General features: G+C 47.4%; 1 protein-coding gene across 1 annotated transcript; it reads left to right on the forward strand.

Moving 5' to 3' along the window:
* Positions 1 to 836: 836 nt before the first annotated feature.
* LOC308058022 (uncharacterized protein) lies at positions 837 to 20,457 on the forward strand. Its single transcript, XM_080412033.1, has 2 exons — positions 837 to 2,891; positions 18,130 to 20,457. Exons 1-2 carry the CDS (start codon positions 1,504 to 1,506, stop codon positions 18,152 to 18,154), a joined length of 1,413 nt encoding a protein of 470 aa, XP_080268159.1. The 5' UTR covers positions 837 to 1,503; the 3' UTR covers positions 18,155 to 20,457.
* The last annotated feature ends 2,208 nt before the right edge of the window (positions 20,458 to 22,665 follow it).

Raw genomic sequence — 22,665 nt, forward strand, 5'->3', positions numbered from 1 at the left:
TCCTGTTGTGCTGCAAATGCTGCAGCAATCGGGGTGACATTGTCAGGTCCTTCTGCTCAATCGTCAGCAACAGCAACCCCCTCCTCCCCACCAGCAGAAGGGTTCGGGGCAGGAGATGCTCTTCCTGCTCTGCAGGTTACACAAGCCTGCCTCTGCAGCAGCACTTCTGTTTTAACTCTTTCTTACCCTGAATGCACATCTGCTCCTTGTTGCTTTAAGTCTGTGTTATTACATATCAGCCTTCGCAGGCAAACAGCAAACACCCTGCCATGCGTCCCGCAGGACTCAGCCGCACCTTCGAGGGGATACGGGGCTTTGTACAAACTCACCCCAATACTTTAACACTTTCACAGGGTCTAGATAGCAGCGGGAGGGGAGTGAGGGAGGTGGTAAGAGCTGGGGGGGAGGAGGGCGGTGGAGGTGTATACGGAGGGGGAGAGGCAGGGATCTCATCCTCACTTCTATTCTTCTTTTTCCCCCCTTGTTTTCTTTTAACGGGAACACGAGGGCCCTAGTTTCAGACCCTACCCATAAGGAAGCATACTCACTTTCCTCCAGGCAAAAGGGGTCTTTTGAATTCACATATATATTCAAAGCCTGGCATATCCAGTCTTCAGATGCCCCGAAGACCGGTCAGTAGAGGTGGTCGCCCCTAATTTGTTTCCCACCCCAAACTTCCATACAGTAGTGTATCAATCTTACTTTACTCTTACCCTGCCTAGAAGGGTACGCATCCCAAAATTTTATCGTTAGTCCTAGCGGACTCTCCGGTGGTATCTGTGGGAGCCTAATCTGGACCCCAGAACCACCCATGGGATCACAGGGCTTTGCTTTTCCTCTGTCCCGTCTTCCGAGGCGCCTTCTTTCACTCACGCACTCACTTCCCCTGGTTCGTGGCGCAGCCCCTCGCGGGGTCTGGAAACCGCACTACTGAGGGTCCGCACTCACTTCGCCCTCCCTGGGCGTCTCACACAAGCACGCTTCAGGATACCCAACCCCAACCGAACGGTTCACCGGCCTATACTCACGCGTCCTGCGTCTTCATTCGGGCTTCGTGCACAAAGATTACGGGGTAACCGGTTTTATTTGCTCACTGTCACATTTGAGGTTCGTCGGTAAAGGATTTGGCGTAGAAGCACCCCGACAAGGGCTGCTTATCCAGCGGGGCGCCTCCCCTGCCACGGACCTCAGGCCAGATTGCCCTTATCCGAGTCACGGCACCAAAATTGTTATAGTTTACCTGTCCAATGAAATGACAGAGACTGGCCAGTTAGAAAATGTGATTTATTAAAGCAAGCGACAAGTAAGCAAAACAGCGCTGGGCGGCCGGGGAGTCTCCTGCTCCACCAACGGCGCGCAAATTCAAGCAAGCTGAGCAGCTCTTTTTGTCTTCCCCGAGGTCGCTTCTGACACCCTCAGTAGCCCCTCTGCTGCTTCTGTTGTGGTGGTTCCTTGCCAGACAGGACGTTCCCATGTTTGGTGTAGCAAGATCACATTGTGGACATGTCTCTTCTTGTTAAACAGGAAGTTCTTAAGACCACCACAACGGGTTCGTTCCTCTTGCTTACCTTGGTTGATCAGCAAATTACCTTTAGTTACTTATTACAGTACCAGCCCAGGAGAGAGGGGAGGCTGCTGCAGCCCCCGCCCCGGCTGCGGCCAAGGAAGTGTGTTCCAGTGGGCACACGCGTGCCGAGCGGGCATGCCCACCGCACACACGTGTGCATGCAGTTCGGGTCAGCGCTAGGTTATGCGGTGTGCATACCCGCACAGGCAGGCAGAGGCAGCCCCCAGCCCCCGGTGCCTGTAAGCACGCTGCAGGGGGCTGCGCTTTTCCAGCCCCGGGTGGGCACCGGGGCCCGGGGGGCAGCGATCTCCCTCGGGCTCTCGGCAGAGGAGCTCGGCAGCAGCCCGGGCTGCGAGAGGGGGGCGGCTCGGGGGGCGGGGGGCCACCCGGGGCGGGGGGCCACCCCTCCCGGCCGGCGGGCGGTCCGGCAGGCGGTGCCGCGGGCTGGAGCGACCCCGCCCGCCCCTCCCTCGGGGACAGCCGGCGGCTGGAACCCGGTCGCCGCCCCCCGCCCCCCTTCGCCGCGGTGCGCTCGCTGCGGGGTGCGCCGGCGGGGCCGCTGTGCCCGGGCCGCAGACCCCGCACGGCAGCCGGGGAGGGCTCCGCCGTCCCCCCCCGCCCTGCCCGGGGGCGGCTGCGGGAGCGGCGCGGGCGAGCCGGGGGAGCTGCGGGTGACGGGCGCCCCCCGAGCGGTTGCGGAGGACGGGAACGGCCTCGGCAGAGGCCGCGAGTGCGGCGTGAAGGTGCCGGTCAGCCGGAGCCGCCTCCCGCGGGGGGCCCGGGCTCGCTGCCGGGTCTCCGCGCGGTCGGGGCTGTCGCTGCCGAGGTTCGAGACGTTTCGCCGCCGCCCCTCGCCCCGGCACGCTCCTGCGACGGCGGCGCTGGCCGTGCCCGGCTCGGGGCAGGCGTTTGCCAGCCGGAGACCGGACCCCTTTTCCGGGAGAGGCCGGAGCGAGGCGGCGAGCGCCGGGGAGCGCGCAGGGAAGGGAGCGGGCAGCCCTCCGCAGGGGGCGAGCCCGGGGGCTGCGCTGCGGCTCCGCACTCGCGGCTCCGCCTCAGCCGCAGGCAGCCCCCGCAGAGCCGCCCCCGGCCCCGCGCCGCGCCGCAGGCAGCCCCCGGCGCCCCGGGAGGCGCTGCGGACCGACGGCTTGCACATCGGTGGTCAGCAGAAGGCAGCTCTGCGCCTTAAGTGGCGACGTAGAGAAAAGATGTGTCTGCAGCGAAGCACAGGAGAGGGTCCGGAGGACAGAGCGTGTTGCAGGCGCTTGGCAGCACACGGCCTCGGGAGGGGGAACAGACGCCATGGGTCAAGCTGGGGCATAAGGTAAGGTCAAGGAGAACCAGTTGGTTAATGGGACCAAACAGAAATGACTTGAACTGTGCATGAACACTTGAGTGAAAGTTAAGACCGCTGTGCCTTTAAATGGGGACGAGGCTCGTAAGACCCAGTGAGGATTAAGTGTGACTAAAGGTCATCGTAAACGGTTTTTCCAGGTGTATAAAGTATTTTCCTGTCGCGACGAGCTGTGCTAGCTTTGTGGGTTTGCCCCCCAGCTCCCATCCCCGCAGAGACGCGTGCCTGGTCCCTCGGCCGTGCGGGTGCTCGATCCGTTGCACGGCGGGCGATGGGATCCGGCCGTTCGACGGCAGCATCAGGTCCCGAGGAGACGGTCGCTGCCAGCCCCGGCCGGGCTCGGCGCTCGGCGGGGCTGCGCGACGTCCCGGTGCGACATGTCCCTTCCCGGGGCTCGCCCCCCGTCTGGGTGCGAGGGGGGTGGCGGCCCGGCGGGTGGCGGGCCTGCCGGGGTGGGAGATGCGGCTCCAGGTGCTTTGCCCGCCGGCCCGGACGGTGCTTTCGCCTCTCGTTACGCGTTCGGGGGAGGCAGGAGGGTCGCCGTTACCGTCAGCGAGCCCGTGCTGCCGCCGCTGCCCGGCGTCGGGGCTGTGTGGCATCCCGGGGTGGTGGGGAGCGGAGCGATGTGCCTCGTCCTTGCAGGGTGCTGAGCTGCCCTTCCCCGGGGCCAGGGCTCGCTGCCGCTTCCAGCTGCACAGGATTTGCTCCCGCAGCCTCAGTGTGAGGGCTGGATTTTCGCGAAACGAGGAGGAGCTGCTGGCACCTTCTGTACTGACGGGTGGCTTGATTTCTTGCTGTGCTTTTCGTACATCTTTAATAGCCCGGTGGAGTACAAATCGTAAAGGAAACTTCATACGCAGAGTTTGAGAGTTTGAAGAGAGATTATTCACCCTCTAGCTGTCGTGAGGTTTCACCTCTCCTTCCTGGCCGGACTGATCTTCCAGTTAGAAGTGAAACAAGGTCAAACGGTTAAAAAAAAAGGTTTCCTTCTGTCAGGGCAAATCTAAATCAATCAAATTCCCAGGCACCAAAGTGTGTTGTGTAACAAATGGGAGTGCAAAGGTAAGCACGTAGCTTTGCGTGTGCGAGAGCGGTTGTGGGACTTCTCTGTAAGTTCTAACACCTTGCTCTTTGCGCTGTTCTTCTGCAAATTTGCCTGGATTTTAAGTATGGACAGAAGAGGGAGAGAACGAACATATGCATTTGATTTGCTTAATAGAAAATATCTTGGCAGAAACACATGCTTGTGCTGTGTATTCTGTTAGAGCTTGGCTTTTTAAAATATTCATATGTTCTGTCTAATGAAAAGCTGGTAGTATCTCCCATTCACCTAAGAATATGTTCAAACATAGCTTGAGATATGCTCTAATCACGTTAAGAAAAATGTATAGCTTAATATCAAACTAGCTAAAGTGCAGTCACTGGGGAATATCTCGGTGCTTGTAAACTTTAATTTAAAGAGTGCTGTGAGGCTGGATTACCCGATAACCAGTACAATTGAAACAGCAGTATACCCCCTCTTTTTTGAAGGAAGACTGTAGGTCGTTTTGAACAGCATAGAATCATAGAATCATTTAGGTTGGAAAAGTCCTTTAAGATCATTGAGTCCAGCCATTAACCTGACACTGCCAAGTCCATCACTAAACTGTGTCCTTGAGCACCACATCTACACATCTTTGAAATGCCTCCAGGGATGGTGAGGCCACCCTGAAACTTCCCTGGGCAGCTGGTTCCAGTCCTTGACAACCCTTTCAGTGAAGAATTTTTTCCTAATGTCCAATCTAAACCTCCCCTGGGGCAACCTGAGGCCATTTCCTCTTGTCCTATCCCTTGTATCCTTGTTGGATCTGGTAGAAATGATCCCCAGATGGCAGTGTGTAAAGGATTAATTTAAATTCCAGATTCTGGTTGCCTGGCATTAGCAAAAATAAAGCTTTTGTGTTATTTCTCTTAACAGTTAAAAATTAGATGCAGGAAAAATAAAGAGAAACACTAAGTACTGAATTCCTCCCCCCCCCCCCCCCCCATTTACATTTTGGTAAGAGGGAACTAATTTGCTCTCCTGTCTGCTGTGCATCCTGGTGCTGAGCTAATCTTTTCTATGCCCTAGATTGTTATTAGCCTTGCTTGCTTATTACTGAAAGATTTACTTTCTAGGACTCCTTTTAATTCCATTTGCTCCTACACTGCCTTTTGTCTTAAATGTTATTTTTTTGTAGTGTCCTTTGAAAGATTCTTGGCCTTTTCTAACCCGGGACAAATTTATAGTAGCCTGATCGAGTTTTCCTAATCATGAATGATCTTCCCAGCAGGATATGTTCTTTGTCTTCTTCCTAACGTGATTCAGGACACACTCTGTTTTAAAGTGCCCTTACCCTTGAACCATTGTGCTGGGATTTAGTGTATTGACCCAAACTCTAGTAGATTTTTCTTGAGGCTCTTCTGTGTCACTTTGCACAGCACTCGTAAGATACCTGCTGTCAAAGTGCTTGCACTTTAGTAATAACACCTTGGCATTGTTAAAGTAAGTATGTTTAAATTTTCCTTTGGCCGACTCATCTGTTTTAATTCCTTAAGTATTCAGATTTGTTCTGAGACTGACGCGCGGAAAGCAGACTCCACAATCTGTAAGATTGTAAAGTAGGTATGTTTATTCAGCGCTGGGCAGCACGGGGGGTGGGGTGGGGGTGGGTGGGTTAGTCCTGCCAAAACCGTGTGCGCCTGACACGAAAACTTGCTGTGTTTTTATAAGGCATCTCATTACATATTCATAATGTGTTGTAATGCACCTATACATATGCATTACCTATCCCCGCTTCGTATTAAAATTAGTTCTGCGAGCTATTTCCATATTTTTTTCTCGACTGAGTTTGCGCAGTGTCCCCTGGTGGTGGTCGTCAGGGGTCCTGAGGATGAAGGCAGGCGAGTCTTGCTAGTTACCCCCACATCTGGCGCAGGCTCAGTAGCGTCCTGGTTTTTGTCCAAACCGCAGAACTGGCTTTAGCTTGTTCTTGCAAGGTTGTAATTGTTCTTTTGACTTATATGGTCATAAAGCTGGACTTATAAGGTCATAAGGCTCTTTACTCCCGTATACCTTATCACAACACCCAAACAAACCATGTAAGATCTGGCAAACAGCTAAGCAGACTATTATAATCGTTAAAACTTTACCCTAAACGGCCAAGCAGACTATCATAATAATCGTTAAACTTTACTCTGTCTCTTAACCCCTTCTCTCTCAGTCCCCCCTTTTCAAAGAAATTAGTAAATTCTTTTACTCAGACTCGAAGTATTGATTAGATTCTAATTTTTGTCGCAGTTGATTTCTCTTCCATTCACTATAGGAATTTCCAGTTCCCTTAAGCCACCAAAATCCACAACGGATAGCTATACCAATAATTAAAAGTAGAAAGACAATCACAATGATCATTACAAATAATTGTTTTAACCATGTTAGATTGGGCAACCAGGATGTCAATTTCTCCCATAATTCAGAAAAGCCCCAAGAAGTGTTATCTTGTGTCACTTTATGTAGAATATTTACTTGTTTCCTAATTTCTTGGAGGTCCTCTGTAATTCGCCCGCTTTGATCTGCATACATGCAACAATCTACATTGATCACAGTGCATACCCCCCCTTGGAAGGCTAATAGCAAATCTAAAGCCATACGATTCTGTGACACTATTTTTGATAAGTCAGTAACTTCCTTCTGAAGTGCCAGGAGAGCATCAACTGTCCTATTTTCCACTGTTTCTATTATAGCTGAGATGTTTATTATTGCCTTTTCCAACTCACTAACCCCTAAAAACGGAATGAACCATCGCGCAAAACTGTGGAAACTCGTTGGTCTGTTTATGAGGGGGTTATTTACAATGTTCCGTTTTTTCCTTATGGGGGGTCGTGTTGACCCGTCAATGATAGTAATATTGGGGACCAGACCTCCCAGAGTGCATGCTCCTCGCCATCCTATGGGCAAGACTTTACGAGCCATTGTGCCGCACAACCAATACCACCCTGTCCTTCGTGGGGTCGGGAGACCGGTATAGTTCAATTTCAAAAATCCCAAATCTCTACCTGTCATATTTAATGTATGACTTCGGTTACAATTTGGGTGTTCTCCCACAAACAGTCCTTTTCCCGAACTTACCAGGCAGTTATCCCCCAGTGTGCTGGTCTCTTCGACAGTGATTTTTAATTCTCGTCCCCACTTAACCTGAGGTCTGTGCTCCAGATTGTATTTCCCCAAAAGGAGCCGTCTTGGCGGTTCGTCAGGGGAACTGGCAGTGGGATGCCTATTAACGGTATCTCATAACCAGAATGTCTTGGCATTTGGGTACAGATCCAACAATCTGTCTTATTTAAAATTTTGGTGATGTTTTGAATCGCCTGAACATACCAGTTCTCTCGCCAGGCCGCTGTGTCTATCACCTGTGAAATTATCAGAATCATATTAAATTTAACCCACATCCTATCTTTTTAGCTTGAGCTTTAACGGCCCTTGAATTTCTGATGTCCAAAGCTTTTGTGGCGACTTCTTTACACGGGTATGATGAATCCAGGCATTCTGTTCTTTAATTTTGACTGCTGTGAAGGAGGTGAGGAGTACTTGGTATGGTCCTTCCCACTGTGGTTTCAAGGTTTTTTCTGCAAGAGACTTTACATATACATAATCTCCAGGTTGGATATCATGTACAGGCCCATCCAGACCCCTTCCTCGGGTCCCAGTTACATGTTTTCCAGTTTTATTGAGCTGCTTGCTCAATGCCACCATATAGGGAGTCATAATTTCATCCCCAATTTGCATTGATGTCCCCTTTTGTATTCCATAGGGGCGTCCATACAGAATTTCAAAAGGGCTCAGTCCTTCCCTCGCCCTCGGTCTTGTCCGTATACACAAAAGGGCTAAAGGGAGAGACTGAGGCCATGGCGAGTTTGCTTCTTGTCCCAACTTTACAATTTGCTGTTTGATTAAGTGGTTCATTTTCTCCACTTGGCCACTCGACTGAGGGCGATATGGGGTGTGAAGTTGCCAATCTATACCTAAATGGTGGCTGGTTTGTTGCACTATTTTTGAAACAAAGTGTGGTCCTCTGTCAGAGGATATGGTTGCTGGAACCCCAAAACGCGGTATTATTTCTTGTATTAGTATTTTAGTTACCTCCCGAGCCTTGGCAGTTCTGGTTGGGAATGCTTCTGGCCAACCTGAAAAGGTATCAGTTAATACCAGCAAATATCGGTACCCCCCTTTTCTTGGAAGTTCTGTGAAATCAGCCTGCCATTGTTGTCCAGGCCCATTACCCTTTCCAATCTGGCCCATTTCTAATTTGGGAGTATTCTTTGGATTAGTCTGGAGGCAAAGGTCACACTGTTGAGTCACCTGTCTCACTGTGGTATATAAGTTTCTAGCTACAATATCTTTTATCAGATGTTTATACAGAGCCTCCATTCCCCAATGTCTCTTCCTATGTTCTTCCCGTATTAAGTGCCACAGTAAATATGAGGGGACAATTAACTTTCCCTGTGGGGTATAAGCCCATCCCTCTTTATTATATGATCCTTCTAAGTCTGAAATAAGTTTCTGATCTTCCCTAGTGTATTTTGGTTTATCTTGTAGGGAAATATGCCTATCGGGAATTAAAGCCCCTGCTACTTTTATTTTTGTTTTGGCTACTTGTTTTGCCTCTCTGTCCGCCAGTTCATTCCCTTTTTCCAAATCTGAGCTCACTTTCTGGTGTGCCTTAATATGCATAATTGCCACTTTCTCAGGGAGTTGGACAGCTTCTAGTAACTTCAGAATTTCTTCTGCATGTTTGATATTCTTTCCTTGGGAGTTCAATAAACGTCTTTCTTTTCAAATTGCTCCATGTGCGTGTACAACTCCAAAGGCATATTTTGTGTCTGTGTAAATGTTTACAGTTTTGCTCTGAGCCAACTCCAGGGCTCGAGTTAGGGCAATTATTTCTGCCTTTTGTGCGGAGGTGTTCATGGGCAAAGGTCCTGACTCTATTACCTCTTGACTGGTGGTGATGGCGTATCCTGCGTGTCGATTGCCATTCAGGACATAGCTGCTCCCGTCTGTGAACCAGTTTTCTCCGTTTTCTATGGGGCTATCCTTTAAGTCTGGGCGACTTGCGTATGTCGCTTCAATAGTTTCCAAGCAGTCATGATGCACTGGTTCTCCTGTGTTTCCGCTGAGAAAAGAAGCTGGGTTGACAATGTTAGTAACCACGATTTCCACATCATCCTGTTCCACTATTACAGCTTGATATCGCAGGAATCTTTGTGGAGATAGCCAGTGTCCACCCTTTGCTTCCAATACTGCCGACACTGCATGGGACACAAAAACAGTCATTTTCTGGCCCAGGGTGAATTTTCGGGCTTCCTGTATATTTAGTATCACAGCCGCAACTGCCCTTAGGCATCCAGGCCAGCCCTTTGCAGTCGCGTCTAACTGTTTAGAGAGGTAGCCAACTGCCCGACGATACGGACCTAGCTCCTGTACCAATATTCCTAGGGCAATGCCCTGTTTCTCGTGAGAAAAAAGGAGGAACGGCTTACCCACATCCGGGAGTCCTAAAGCCGGGGCAGACATCAGAGCCTTCTTTAGTTGTTCAAAAGCTTGTTCAGCCTCTTTATTCCATTCGAGGTGTTTCTGCTCAGTCGCTGTCAGCGCATATAATGGTTTAACAAGCAGTCCATAATTGTAGATCCACAATCGACACCACCCTGTCATTCCCAGAAAGGTTCGCAATTCCTTTACCGTCTGGGGTTTTTTAGTTTGGCATATCACCTCTTTGCGGGCCTGCCCCAAAGTTCTCTGTCCCGCACTGATCTCATAGCCCAAATAATTCACTTTACGCTGCATTACCTGGGCCTTCTTCTTGGACACCCTGTATCCTTGAAGCCCTAAGAAATTCAACAGACTCACCGTCCACGCCATACAATCTTCCTCTGTGTTGGTAGCGATCAGAATGTCATCCACATACTGTAACGATTTTCCTTTCTCGGACGGGGCTTCCCAGGATTCCAGGTCTCTCGCAAGCTGATTGCCGAAGATGGTAGGACTATTCTTAAATCCTTGCGGCAACACCGTCCAAGTGAGCTGGGTCTTTCGACCACTTTTAGGATTTTCCCACTCGAATGCAAACAACTTTTGACTGGCTTCGTGGAGAGGGAGGCAAAAGAAAGCATCCCTTAAATCTAGAACAGTAAACCAGATTAATTCAGGTGCCAATGCAGTCAGTAGGGTATACGGGTTTGCCACGACTGGGTAGAGATCCTCAGTAATCCTGTTCACTGCGCGCAAGTCTTGAACCACCCTATATGACCCATCGGACTTCTGAATAGGTAATATAGGGGTATTGAATTCAGACTCACATTCCTTTAATAGTCCTAGCTGCAAAAATTTTTCTATCACTGGCCGGATTCCCTCCCTGTCCTCTTTCTTTAGAGGATATTGTTTAATCCTTACCGGTCGTTGACCTTCCTTTATCTTAACTTCAACAGGTGGAGCATTTTTCGCTCTTCCAGGCACATCAGTAGCCCAGACTCCTGGATACACTTGGTTCAGAATTTCCTCATCAATTTTCCCTTCCGAGGGGAGACTAGTTAGGACTAGACTTAATGCCTGTGTATATTGTCGATCCTTTACCTCCAGAGTAATTTCCCCTTTTTCAAACGTGATCTTTGCTCCTAATTGTTCCAACAAATCTCCCCAAAAGTGCCTTTGGGGAGTTGGGCATGTATAAGAACTTGTGGATACCCCATTGTTTTCCCAATTTATACTTTAAAGGTTCGCAAAAATACGCCTTTTCACTTTGACCAGTTGCTCCCTGTACTACAACGTAATCATCTCCTAAAGGCATTAAGGCTTGATTCAAAACCGAATATGTCGCTCCTGTATCTATCAAAAACTCCACTTGTTGCTGCTTTTCCCCTAGCTTAATTATAACCAGTGGATCCGCTAGAGTAGATTCCCCAGATTCCCGTCAGTCTTCTATTACATTGGCTATCTTCACGTTTGCCGAGGTTTTCCGACCCCCTTCCCTGTTTCTAGGACATTCCCTTTTCCAATGACCAAAGCCCCTGCATATAGCGCACTGATCCTTTTCTAATCGAGACGAATCTCGCCTACCACCTCTCCGTTCCCCTTTTTCTTGAATGGCAGCTATCAATTTCCTTTGTCCCTGCCGATATTCTTCTTCTCTATTACTAAACACCCTCCATGCTTCATCCAACAATATTTCCAAATTTCTACCTTCTGTAGAACGCAGCTTTTGAAGTTTTCGCCTTATGTCCCCTGCAGATTGACCCAGGAATAAAGAAACTAATTGCTGGATCCCTACCTCAGACCCAGGGTCCAGCGGCGTGTTACGGCGCATCACATCCCTCAGCCGATCCAGGAACTCAGACGGGGACTCAGAAGGAGTTTGCTTAACTGCATATAAAGCTGACCAGTTTATAGTTTTGGAATTGCTCTCTCCATTCCCTTCGAAATACATTCCTGATATTCCTGTAATCTTTGCATATGTGCCGATCTATTAGCATCCCACTTTGGGTCTTGGAGGGGGAAATGTTCCTTAACATCCCCTCCTGTAATTTTATAATGGTCTTCGGCCAAATTTCCTGCTGTTTTCAAAACTAGCTGTTTTTCAGTTTCAGTCAAATATTCCAATACTAATTGTATATCATTCCAATCGGGATTGTGTTGTTTTACGATAAATTGGAAATGCCTGGCTACACTTATCAGGTCACTTCTATAATCCTTTGCAATCTTTCTCCACTCTCCCAAATCAGCAGTGGAGAAAGGCACTTTAATTAGCATTGTTCCACCATCTGGCCCCACCGCCTCTTGGAGGGGTGCTTGTAAAATAGTCAGGGCAGACTTCTGCCGAGTGTGGGAAGATACAGGGCTATCAGGAGGATTTGAAGCTCCTTCCGAGTCCGCATCCTGGTCCCGTGCCCGGGGGGGAGGTTTAAACAAGTCATTTAAGTCTTGTTCTGGGGCTTGGTGGACTTTGTCTGCCTTTGTACACCTCTGCCCAATGCTGCAGGAAGAACAGCATCTTTTTAGTTTACTTCTACCCCCTTTATTTTCTCGCTCCAATGCGAGTACCATAGGGTCCTGTGGGGGTGTTATCCCACAGTCCCTTTGCCACTCTGGATGGTTTCGCAGCGTGAAAAACATATCTGCATATGACACTTCATCCCATTTCCCTTCTCTTCTCAAGAACAGCATAAGCTGTAACTGCGGCGAATGAAGAGACGGGACGCAGCTTGATGCAAGCAAATGTCAATTTATTGTACAGAAGCACGAGGTTTTATACACTTTCAGAAGCTGCGCGTTTTAAACTAATTGGTTTTGAAGCTAAGCATTGCATACTAGGCAATCCCTGATTGGTGGTTAACTGCCAGCAATTAACAGCAAGGTGTTACCTTTCCTTGGCGCCATCCGTCTCCCACTCCCCTGTGCTCTGCAAACATGCCTCATCATGTTAATTGTTGTCTAGACAAGCTCGAGCTCATCCCCCTCAGCTAACTGACTGCCGTGCATGGTCCTAGTTTGCAGCCCGCTCCTGCATCTCCCCCTTCCTGTTGCACAAAAAGAACCTTTGAAACCGAATGAGTAAAAACAAGGTATAAGTAATAGAACAAATAAAAAACCAACTAAGACATATTATCAATGTCAAAATAACCCGCTGTCTCTGTTCCGTACAATTTTACAATTTCCCCTTTTTGTTTTTGAACAGCTAGGACCAGGTTTGCCATGTTCTGCAGGGCCCTTGCAAACATGACAGCAACCAAGGTAACAGCAAACAAACAATACTGCCAATTGAGTGAATGGATGCCCCAAAAGGCTGACATCTTCTCAGATTTTGATAACATGTTGCTGCAATAGGGCGCCTAAAATCCACGCAGCACATACCATCCAAATCCTCACAGCCATGTCCTTGAACCAACAACAAAAAGCAGTGGCAATTTTGACTCACATGCTTAACTGCCTACCAAACAAGGTGATTTAACTCTTTAATGCTTTCCCTGCTGTTATTCCGGATAAGAGAAGAACCGCTGCGACACGTTCCCATCATAGCCTCCTACTACATTAGCATCTACAGAAAGACAATGATCGACATTCAAAGTGTAAACAGTATCATCTTCTTTTGGATTAACATTATACATAGGTGGAAGGGCACACCAAACAAGAACTGGTTCAGTCAAAAAGTTCGAAACATAGCATGTCTTCTCTGAACATACCTCTGGGGTCATTCCCTTCATTCCCTCTTTTTTTATGCAAAGAGAAACACTTCCACCAAAACAGAGAAGCCCCTATTTACATCTCTGAGCCCGGACACAAACCGCAGCTGTGTGCTCCACCAGGCTCAGGGCAGGAATCATTCATGCCGTTACACAGCTATGTATCTCTACAAGTGTGCAGACACCTATTAAACACTAGATAACCATGTTTATCTTTCCTATTCTCCTTCACAATACCTAGCTGTTCTCTCATCTCTTGTTAGGTCAAAATATTCTCCAGTTTCCTCTCCTATCTCTCTCTTCAGACATTCTCTAACCTCTTTTTTGCTTGTTAATTGCGACGAGGCAAAGAGGGTGTGTAGCTGGGTGACCATGACCTGCTTTATGTTACAGTCAACTAAACACTGAATACAGAAAAAAAAACCCCGTATGGGAGACATAAGGCAAACATCAATAAGGTGGTTAAAGATAATTATAATAAATCCTGTAATACTTTTGAGTCATGGCCCAAAGTTTCCCAGCCGTGAGAAGAGACCAAAGGCATCCCACCCCTGGCTCTGTTGCAGATCTTTGTTTTAAGGCTTTTGAGTTTTGTATACTTTTGTAAATTAATTCACAGTGATCACTCAGATTCACGTAACACATCCTATCAAAGTCTTCACACTTGTGTCCCTGTGCTAATAATAAAAATCAATAGCAACTCGGTTCTGTAGCAACGTATGATGGACAGAATCAACATCTGTTAATAAGCCAGAAAAAAAAAATAGTATTTGTAGTATTACTTTGTTTAGCAAGCTAGCAGCCTAATTTACTAAGCAAGTTAAAAGCGTGTACTATTCTTACAGAAGAGATTAGAGAAGCAAAAATCTGTTATGCTGCATTCCAGAACTCAGCCTGAGAATTACAGTCTGCTGTGAGCTCTGCGATACAACCATTTGACACATGTTGGGGTTGCTATTGTGAAAGTTGCCCGTTTACAATTTTCATTGACATTATCACAGCTAGTTGTTTTAAAAGCAACCCTTGAGCTTCCTGATGTTCAACTTGCTGCAAAATATTCTGAAGCCAATCAATCAAGTTAGTATTAAAGTTAGTGACTCTCTAGGACCCTGCAAGACTGTGGCAAGACTCCCGCATCCGGACTGCCTTAATAGCCATTCCTTCATTTGCAAACAGTTGTCCCTGGGATACCTTGCCTGAGTCACAGAATCGGCACAATTAATTTCTCCAGCCAACTGCTCATAGTTAACAGCAATTCCCCGATTAAGGTTTTCAGTCAAGGCCACTACACGTAGCTCACAAAAATCAAATAACCACATCATATACTGTATCAGTTAGTACCATACAAAGCAATGACTTCCAATCATGCAGTGTGAGCGTATAAGGCTCTGCCATCACTTCAAGAAGGGACATAGCAAATGTATTATGAATCCTCCCTTCCCGCACTGCTTTGCTTAACTCTTTAACAGCCTCGTATTGCACAGGCTGCCACTCTGGAGGTTGATTTGTCTGACAAAATACTGAACATGCCATAGCGACTCCCAAAACCCATCACTGAAGTGTTTCCCACTTGCATTCCTGTCACCAATCCCTCAGACTCCCTTTCACCCTCCCCAAAAATACAGTCAATGCATCAGGAGAGACAAGGGGGTGGGGGAAAGGTCTAGCTCCTTTTCCAGATCTATAGGACCTGGATCAAAAGGTTTATCAGTGTCAATGGAATCATTGTCCGAGTTGTCCTGTTCCCGTGCTTGGTCCTGTGTTGTAAGGGTCGCTGCAATCAGTGACAGAAGCTTTGGGGGCAGAGGAGGTGTGGACGGAATCGCCATCACTGACGGTGTCTTGAGAAGAGTCGCGCTGTCGGTGGAATTTACAGCTTCCTCTGGTTTAGCACCGTTAGTAGAATTAGTCCACACTTGGCAAAGAGTAGTCAGAATTTGCCACCAAGATGCTAAATGCATTCCCGACACGGAGCTCCCCTCCGCGGCAGCATCATACAATTGGCTGCTGTATGTACACACTTTCATTCTTTCAAAGTCTCTAAAGTTTCTTGGCTGCTCACCTGTCTCGATGAGTACAGGTGTTATCCTCGGGGTTTAGGTTGTCCGCCTGGTCCAGCCAGCCAGACGATCGGTCAGCCAAGCCGTCTCCTCCGGAACGCAGCCCTCTTCCACGAGCTGTCTTTTTTATCAACCAGCTCCGTCCTTATTCTTCCAAGGCTTCGGAACACCACCATAGGGGTCACCATTTGAGGAGACTGAGGCACAGACTCCTGGATCTGACTAGAAGACCCTTCATGAGTCCATATACGTCTCTTTCTGGGGACGAAGCCTGATTCCCCGTTACGGATTTCCCACAGCTCACCTCTCAACTCCGGAGGGATTTCAGGCCGGCTCCTGCTTCCTTTCAGCAGATCATTCAAAGTTCTGCGGGATTCGCTGCATGTCGCTCAGATAGGCGATTCGAGAGCCCTTCACGTCAGATCCTTAAACGCATCACGTCGGGGTCACCAATTTGCGGCAAATGAAGAGACGGGACGCAGCTTGATGCAAGCAAATGTCAATTTATTGTACAGAAGCACGAGGTTTTATACACTTTCAGAAGCTGCGCGTTTGAAACAGATTGGTTCTTGAAGCTAAGCCTTGCAGACTAGGCAATCCCTGATTGGTGGTTAGCTGCCATCAATTAACAGCAAGGTGTTACCTTTCCTTGGCGCCATCCGTCTCCCACCCCCCTGTGCTCTGCAAACGTGCCTCATCATGTTAATTGTTGTCTAGACAAGCTCGAGCACATTCCCCTCAGCTAACCGATTGCCACGCATGGTCCTAGTTTCCAGACCGCTCCTGCATGTAACAAAGTATTATAATCCAATGTTCCATTAAATGGCCACTTAACTTCGCCCTCTAACTTATACAATGGCCACCACTGATTACAATATTTAATGAGGGTCTTTTTACTTTCTGTGCTTCCCTTCCCAACAATATCCTTCCAATGGGCGAGTATACAACCCAGAGGACTCTTTTTTAGTATCCCTCCTTGGGTGTTACCCATTTTCAATATACTCTTAAGGAATTTAAACTGACTTTTAAATCCTCTTTTCACGCCTGTCAGCCACACTCTCACTTATTCTCACTCAATTCCACTCTCACGGACGTCCATGCACTCAGAGAAAATCACACACACATTACTTCACACAAACACTATGGTTCGACAAATTCAAATTGGTAGTCTATTCCAAATGCCTTATTGCCATAACCAAAATCAATACCAAAAGAAATCTAACATAGCATCGCTCCAGTTAACAACCTTTTAGCAGCTGTAAATATTTTGTGAATTACCAGAGGTCCGCTTACCCCTCTCCTGCTTCTCCTGGTTACCTCGAACTCAGTCGATCTATCCCCGAGATCGCTACCGGCCGCTCTATCGGCCAGCGAGTTTCCCAATTGCAGTCCCAAACCCTATAGGTACCCAACCCACGGGCACTATGCTGCACGCCAGACGTCTCTGCGCAATTTATCAGCAGCCCCGAATGTGCGTACGCTCAAGTCTCTTCGTTAAACATACCGTTAAATCTGCAGCTTCAAGAGGCTGTTGTCCACTCCCGCGGTGATCGGCCAGCAGCGGAGACTCCTCCGAGTAAAATGCTCGGGGCGCGCCTAGGAGCGTCCGCTCCGCAGTCGGTCCCGCAGCCGAGTGGAGATCCTCCTGGCTGGCTCCCCAGAACTGACGTGCGGAAAGCAGACTCCACAATCAGTAAGATTGTGAAGTAGGTATGTTTATTCAGCGCTGGGCAGCACGGGGGGGGGGGGGGGGGGGGGGGGTAGTCCCGCCAAAACCGTGTGCGCCTGACATGAAAACTTGCTCTGTTCTTATAAGGCATCTCATTACATATTCATAATGTGTTGTAATGCACCTATACATATGCATTACCTATCCCCGCTTCGTATTAAAATTAGTTCTGCGAGCCATTTCCATATTTTTTTCTCGACTGAGTTTGCACAGTGTCCCCTGGTGGTGGTCGTCAGGGGTCCTGAGGATGAAGGCAGGCGAGTCTTCCTCATGACCTCCCACATCTGGCGCAGGCTCAGTAACGTCCTGGTTTTTGTCCAAACCGCAGAACTGGCTTTAGCTTGTTCTTGCAAGGTTGTAATTGTTGTTTTGACTTATATGGTCATAAAGCTGGACTTATATGGTCATAAGGCTCTTTACTCCCGTATACCTTATCACAACACCCAAACAAACCATGTAAGATCTGGCAAACAGCTAAGCAGACTATTATAATCGTTAAAACTTTACCCTAAACGGCCAAGCAGACTATCATTACCCTAAACAGCTAAGCAGACTATCATAATAATCGTTAAACTTTACTCTATCTCTTAACCCCCTTCTCTCTGACAGGTCGAGGAAAAGAGCACTTGTTCTTTACAGAGGATGAAGTAGCAGAAATAAATGTGTAAATAGGCATGACCATTAGGCCATTAGGGGTGTTTCTATGGGTATGTCTGCTATGCCCAGAATGGTGTAAGAACAGTAATCCGCTTTGCAAATTTGGCTGTATGACCATATCACTATGTTTAGAGGTGCAGGCATCAATAGATGCAAGTGTTTTCACAGAATTAAGAAAACCATCTTGTCCATGCAGTCCAGCCATAAATGATGCACAGAACAACAAATGATAGAAAAAAAATGTATTTTCAGATGCATATGAGTAAATAGAGTATTCTGTGCTGTCCTGCACACGCATGTGTGTACATGTATTCGTAGCCAGTGAGTCGTGGCTCCTAAGCCTGATTTAAAAACTGAATGAGTTCATTATAATCCCCTCCCCCCCCCAAAAAAAAAAAAAAAATATCTGAGGAATCAATCTAATCTGCTTTACTAAATAAACGTATGAAAATGCTTACCAGGGATAAACCTGGGGACTCTACATATTTCTCTCTTTTTCCTCCAACAGAATGAAATCACCTTTGAGACAATAAAGGAGTTGGAAGAGGAGCCGGTGTGTCCCATTCAGTGTTCTCTGTGTATCTGCGTGCACCGCTTCCCCTGTTTGGTTCCTGATCTAGACGGGAAGGACAGGGAGGGTGTAAGGACACTGCAACTCTCTCTCCAGAAGATTGGCTTTTGTGCTGGCTTCAGCCAGTTCTGAGCTCTTTGGGGCTTAAATCTCCCAGAATGGGTGTGATGTTGAGTTGTCTACTCCAGGGCAAATGGAGAGGAGGAGGGGCGCCTGGAGGGAGGACCACTGGCTCAGGGGACACCCTGAGCATCAGAAGTTGTTGGAACCAGTGATGACTAGAGCTGTGACCAGGGGGGACCTCTCAGATTTCTCTGCATGTGGTACCCCAGTTGCTGGGACGTACATTAAGCAGAGGTTGTGCGGTGTGGTGGGAGGGTGACTTGGTTTGCAAAGGGGGAGCTCAGGCCAAACCCCTGCCAGGCAGGTAGAACTGCAGATCCTCCCTGTGCTTCGCGTTCACCTTGCCTATGACAACGTGCCACAGAAAAGCTGAGCACAGCCCTTTGCTGACGCCCAGCAGCTTGTGCTCCCTGCTGTGCCCCTCTGAAATGTTTTGGTTGATCGTCATTTCATGGAGAGCTCTATTGTCCCCGCAGCCAGGGCTACTGCAGCAGTAGCAAACCAGGGCTTCTAGTTACTCCCCGACACCTGCCTTCCTCCCCCTCTGCATCTCCCCAGCTCTCACAGAGGAGGGGTTGCCAGTGGTGCCTTCTTCAGGCAGGGCAATCTGCAGCTTCCATTGAATACCCTCCTTTCCTTTGAAAGCCCTGCCTCCTTCTGGCGGGTGGGGTTTGCTCATTTCCATGGGCGCTTTTGCAGGTGGTGGTGACATGGGAAGGAAAGGGACATACAGTGCTGGAGGTAAAGAGCCGCTGCGCGTCTGTTTACACCGTGTTTGTACAGCTGAGGTGGATACAAATCGGGGGTGGCTTTGCTGGAGAACTTTGCCAGGGATATAACTGACCGCCTGTTTGGGAGTCCCAGAGCAGCACGTTCGGTACCAGGAGATCGCTGCGCTGCCTGCCCTTGCCGTTGCTGTTGCGCATGCGGCAGTAAATACCTCCTCTGCACAAAACTGAGTCCGGGTAGAGTCCACGGAGACAGTTTTGGTAAGAATCCCAGGTGCTGCAGAAAAGCAGTCTGAGGTCTCAGCTGAGCTGTACTGCTTCAGAAGGGAGATTAGCCATAGATAGGTACGTGCTTTCTTTCTCAAAGAGGGGAAGGATGGTGTGGGATAGTCCTTTGCTCGGTGGTCCTGTGGGCGTGTGCATTGGAGAGGAGCCATCACAGGCCACCTCTTCCTGAGCGAGCCACCACTGTGGGAGGCACTGAGATGCTCAGCAGAGGCAGTTTAGGAGCGACAGGGGTGGTCTGTCCTGCTGCTTGGAGGTAATCCCCTCCATACAACCCTGAGATGCAACGTACCCAGCTAGAAGGAATCCCAGTAGAGATGGACAAAAAGATGAACACGTGCAGGTATTGCTCCCCAGCAACATGCGAAAAAATTCATCAGCAGTACATATCCTGGCATGTATCCGTTCATATGGAAAGTGAATATTTATGGTTTTTAGTGTAAGTCAAAAGTTGTTGGACAGTCTGGTTTGCCTTGGAACGAAACCATACAACTAAATTTCGCGAAGCAACCCGTGTTTCAAATCCGTGGACAAGGTGAAATGCCATGTGCATGAGAGCGTTTCTCATCAGCGCGGATCTTTGCTGTCTCTAAAGCAGTGCAGGCTGGGGCTGTGGGTGCTACTGGAGATACGCAGCCCGCCTGCACTGCAGGAAGGTCATTCTGGTCTGACTGTCAGATGGAGCTGTATGTTGTACAATATTGTACGTGTTGTGCCAAGCTTTCTGCAGGTAAAGAAAGAAGCAGTCATGTGTTTGACAACAGCAATCATAGGTGATGCTGTGAAGAAATTCAGGGAAAATCTGCGGCGCATGGGATTTTGACTACAACCAAGCTGTAGTTCTGACTTGTCTTGGTCACTTTAATTAGTAACGTGTCATTAATTTAAAAATAACCGGTGCAGTTAAAGAGCATGGGTGTTGGTCAGAAATGCCTGGTTTCTCATGTGTAAATTCAGCAAGTCAGACGCACTGATGCAAGTGCCTGGATGAATGGGTAAAACAGGGCTGGGCTAGCCAGGGTTGGCACGGGCAGCGTGTGCAACATGTAGTTGTTTAGGCAATAGCTCTAATTCAGAGTTATGATGGAGGTGCTGAATGTGCTTGGTTTTGAAAGCACGCAGTGTTCGTTAGCTTCAATGGAAACTGCAGGATCCTGCTGTCCAAATCAATGAAACTGTGAGATACAATCCACTGTTCAGGAAAGTCAGAATACGTGTTTAAGGAAGTCTCTTGTTGGTAGGTAAAACCGCTGCTGAAGCGATAGCAGCGATGGAGCGTGTGTAAAAGAGCCTAGGGAGACCTGCAGCCTTCTGGAGCCAGGCAGAGTATTTCCTGTTCACTTTAGCTGTTGGTCACAAAGGGAAGATGCTTCCTACAAATTGGGGTTTGTTCTAATGGAAATAGGTGACTTGTGAATAAAGAGAGCAGTGCAGAGTTGTCTTTTTTCCCCATTTTTGGAAAACAGAATGCATTATTGTTCCAGTTTAACAATAGGTTAAATGGTTCCAGTGCAAGTAGTTATCTCTTCATTGCCATAAAAAGAAATCCATAGAACTCTATCGGTTCTGATTCTGAATCAAAGAATGAAAATAGCTTCTGAACAGGGTCCTGACTAATAATTCATGTACTGTGATATCTGCATGGTGTTTCTTCATTGCCTTTCACTAAAATTCCTCTTTCCTGTGAAACCAGTTGTGTTTGTGGGTTTGGGATCTTTTTTTCTTTCCTCCCCTTGTTCGCGAACTGCTTGATTTTTTTCTGGTGGTGTTACAACGAACATTGTGCAGTCCTCCTAATGCTTTGTCCATCAGTAATGTTTTCACTTTTTTCTTGTTCATGTTTTAAGAGACACTATTGTTTTCTTTCTAAGGGCTGTATTCTTGTTATCTTTAATCATGAGTGAATTCAAAGTACTTTCAATGGCATAATACACTTTGTAGTGTAGTTTTGTGAAAATGCTTCTCTATGAATTAAAAAAAAGATCATTTTATATTATTTCATGGGTAAACCCTGAATTAATCAATCTTGGATGTGGTGTTTCTGTCTTCTAGAAATACGTGAAGCTTAACTTTATAGGTTAAGAAGGAAAAAAGCAAACAAAGATGTTCAAAAGTGCAGGTCGTGGCAAAACAGGAATGTGTGGATAAATTAAATAACATCACTAATCGGCAAATGAAACAAAAGATTACTGTAAGGAAGAATGACTGTTTGAAAATGGAGAATGAAAACACGATAGAAGAAAAAGACAAAAAGAGTTTTTCATCTGGGGAGAGCTCAAAATTGATTAAAATGCCAATGAAAGGGTAAGCTAAGGAAATAATCTCTAGCTCTTATTTGTAGTACTATGTAAGTGTTTTAGGTTTTCTGATACTGTGGTAGTTGAAGTAGTTTCCTCAGTGGTGAAAGCCATAGTGAGTAGTCCACTGCTTCTCAAAAAACGAAGAAAAATTCTTTTTAGACAAAATGAAGCGCACGATGGAGGTTCAAATTTATTGCCTGCTCTAAAAAAAGAAAAGGGGAAAACAAAAGAAAACGCCCACCTAAATTCCTGTGATTTCCATGTCAACACTGAGGTAAAATGCATCTTCAAAACCAGAACTGAAGACTGGAAAAAGCAGTTATTTTTGTAGGAAATGGCCACCTAGAAAAGAAAAGTAGGAACTTGGGGTTTGCTACTACTCCCTTTTCTAGGTGATTTTAGTGATCTCTGTGCAGTTGGTGTTTTCCTTTTCATTAAGTTAATATGCCCTTTGTCGGGAGAGGGGAAAAGATGATATTACCAAACCAATCTCAAAAGTCTAAAGAAGGCACACGTATTTTTATGCAGACCTAAGCAGGAGCTTTTTCTGTCTGTCCTTCAAAGGAATCTCTGCTCTAGATGCTTTCTGTAACGTGGCTGTTGGATATAGTCCAGCTTAACCTGGATCCAGCTCAGATTCCACGTGTCCCCCTCACTCTAGGGGAAGGGTTTTAAATACTTGGGCATATTCCACGATCTTTACAGTCAAGTCTGTGATTTTATCATAGCTATTTTTTGTCTCGGTTGTTTCTGGACATCATCTTAAGTATGTCTGTTTCACAGAAATATTTTTTTATAAACCTACTCACTTGGTGTTTTTTTTTGTTTCTTTCTGTGTAATGCAGTAAAATTGCCCTGAATGCCAAAGGTGCAAAGGAAAGTAAAAGACAGCCTTCAAAGCAGAAGGCTCATCAGCAGATGAGCTCTTCCAGTGGCAATCATGGTCAAGTACCGGATGATAGCACTTCCAGTGAAACATCTGAGGATGAAGGAAGGTATGCATATAAGGAATGTTGAAAATAAAACTCACTTAATGA

This window comes from Falco punctatus, assembly GCF_963210335.1.
Source record: "Falco punctatus genome assembly, contig: scaffold_202, whole genome shotgun sequence".
Lineage (NCBI taxonomy): Eukaryota > Metazoa > Chordata > Aves > Falconiformes > Falconidae > Falco > Falco punctatus.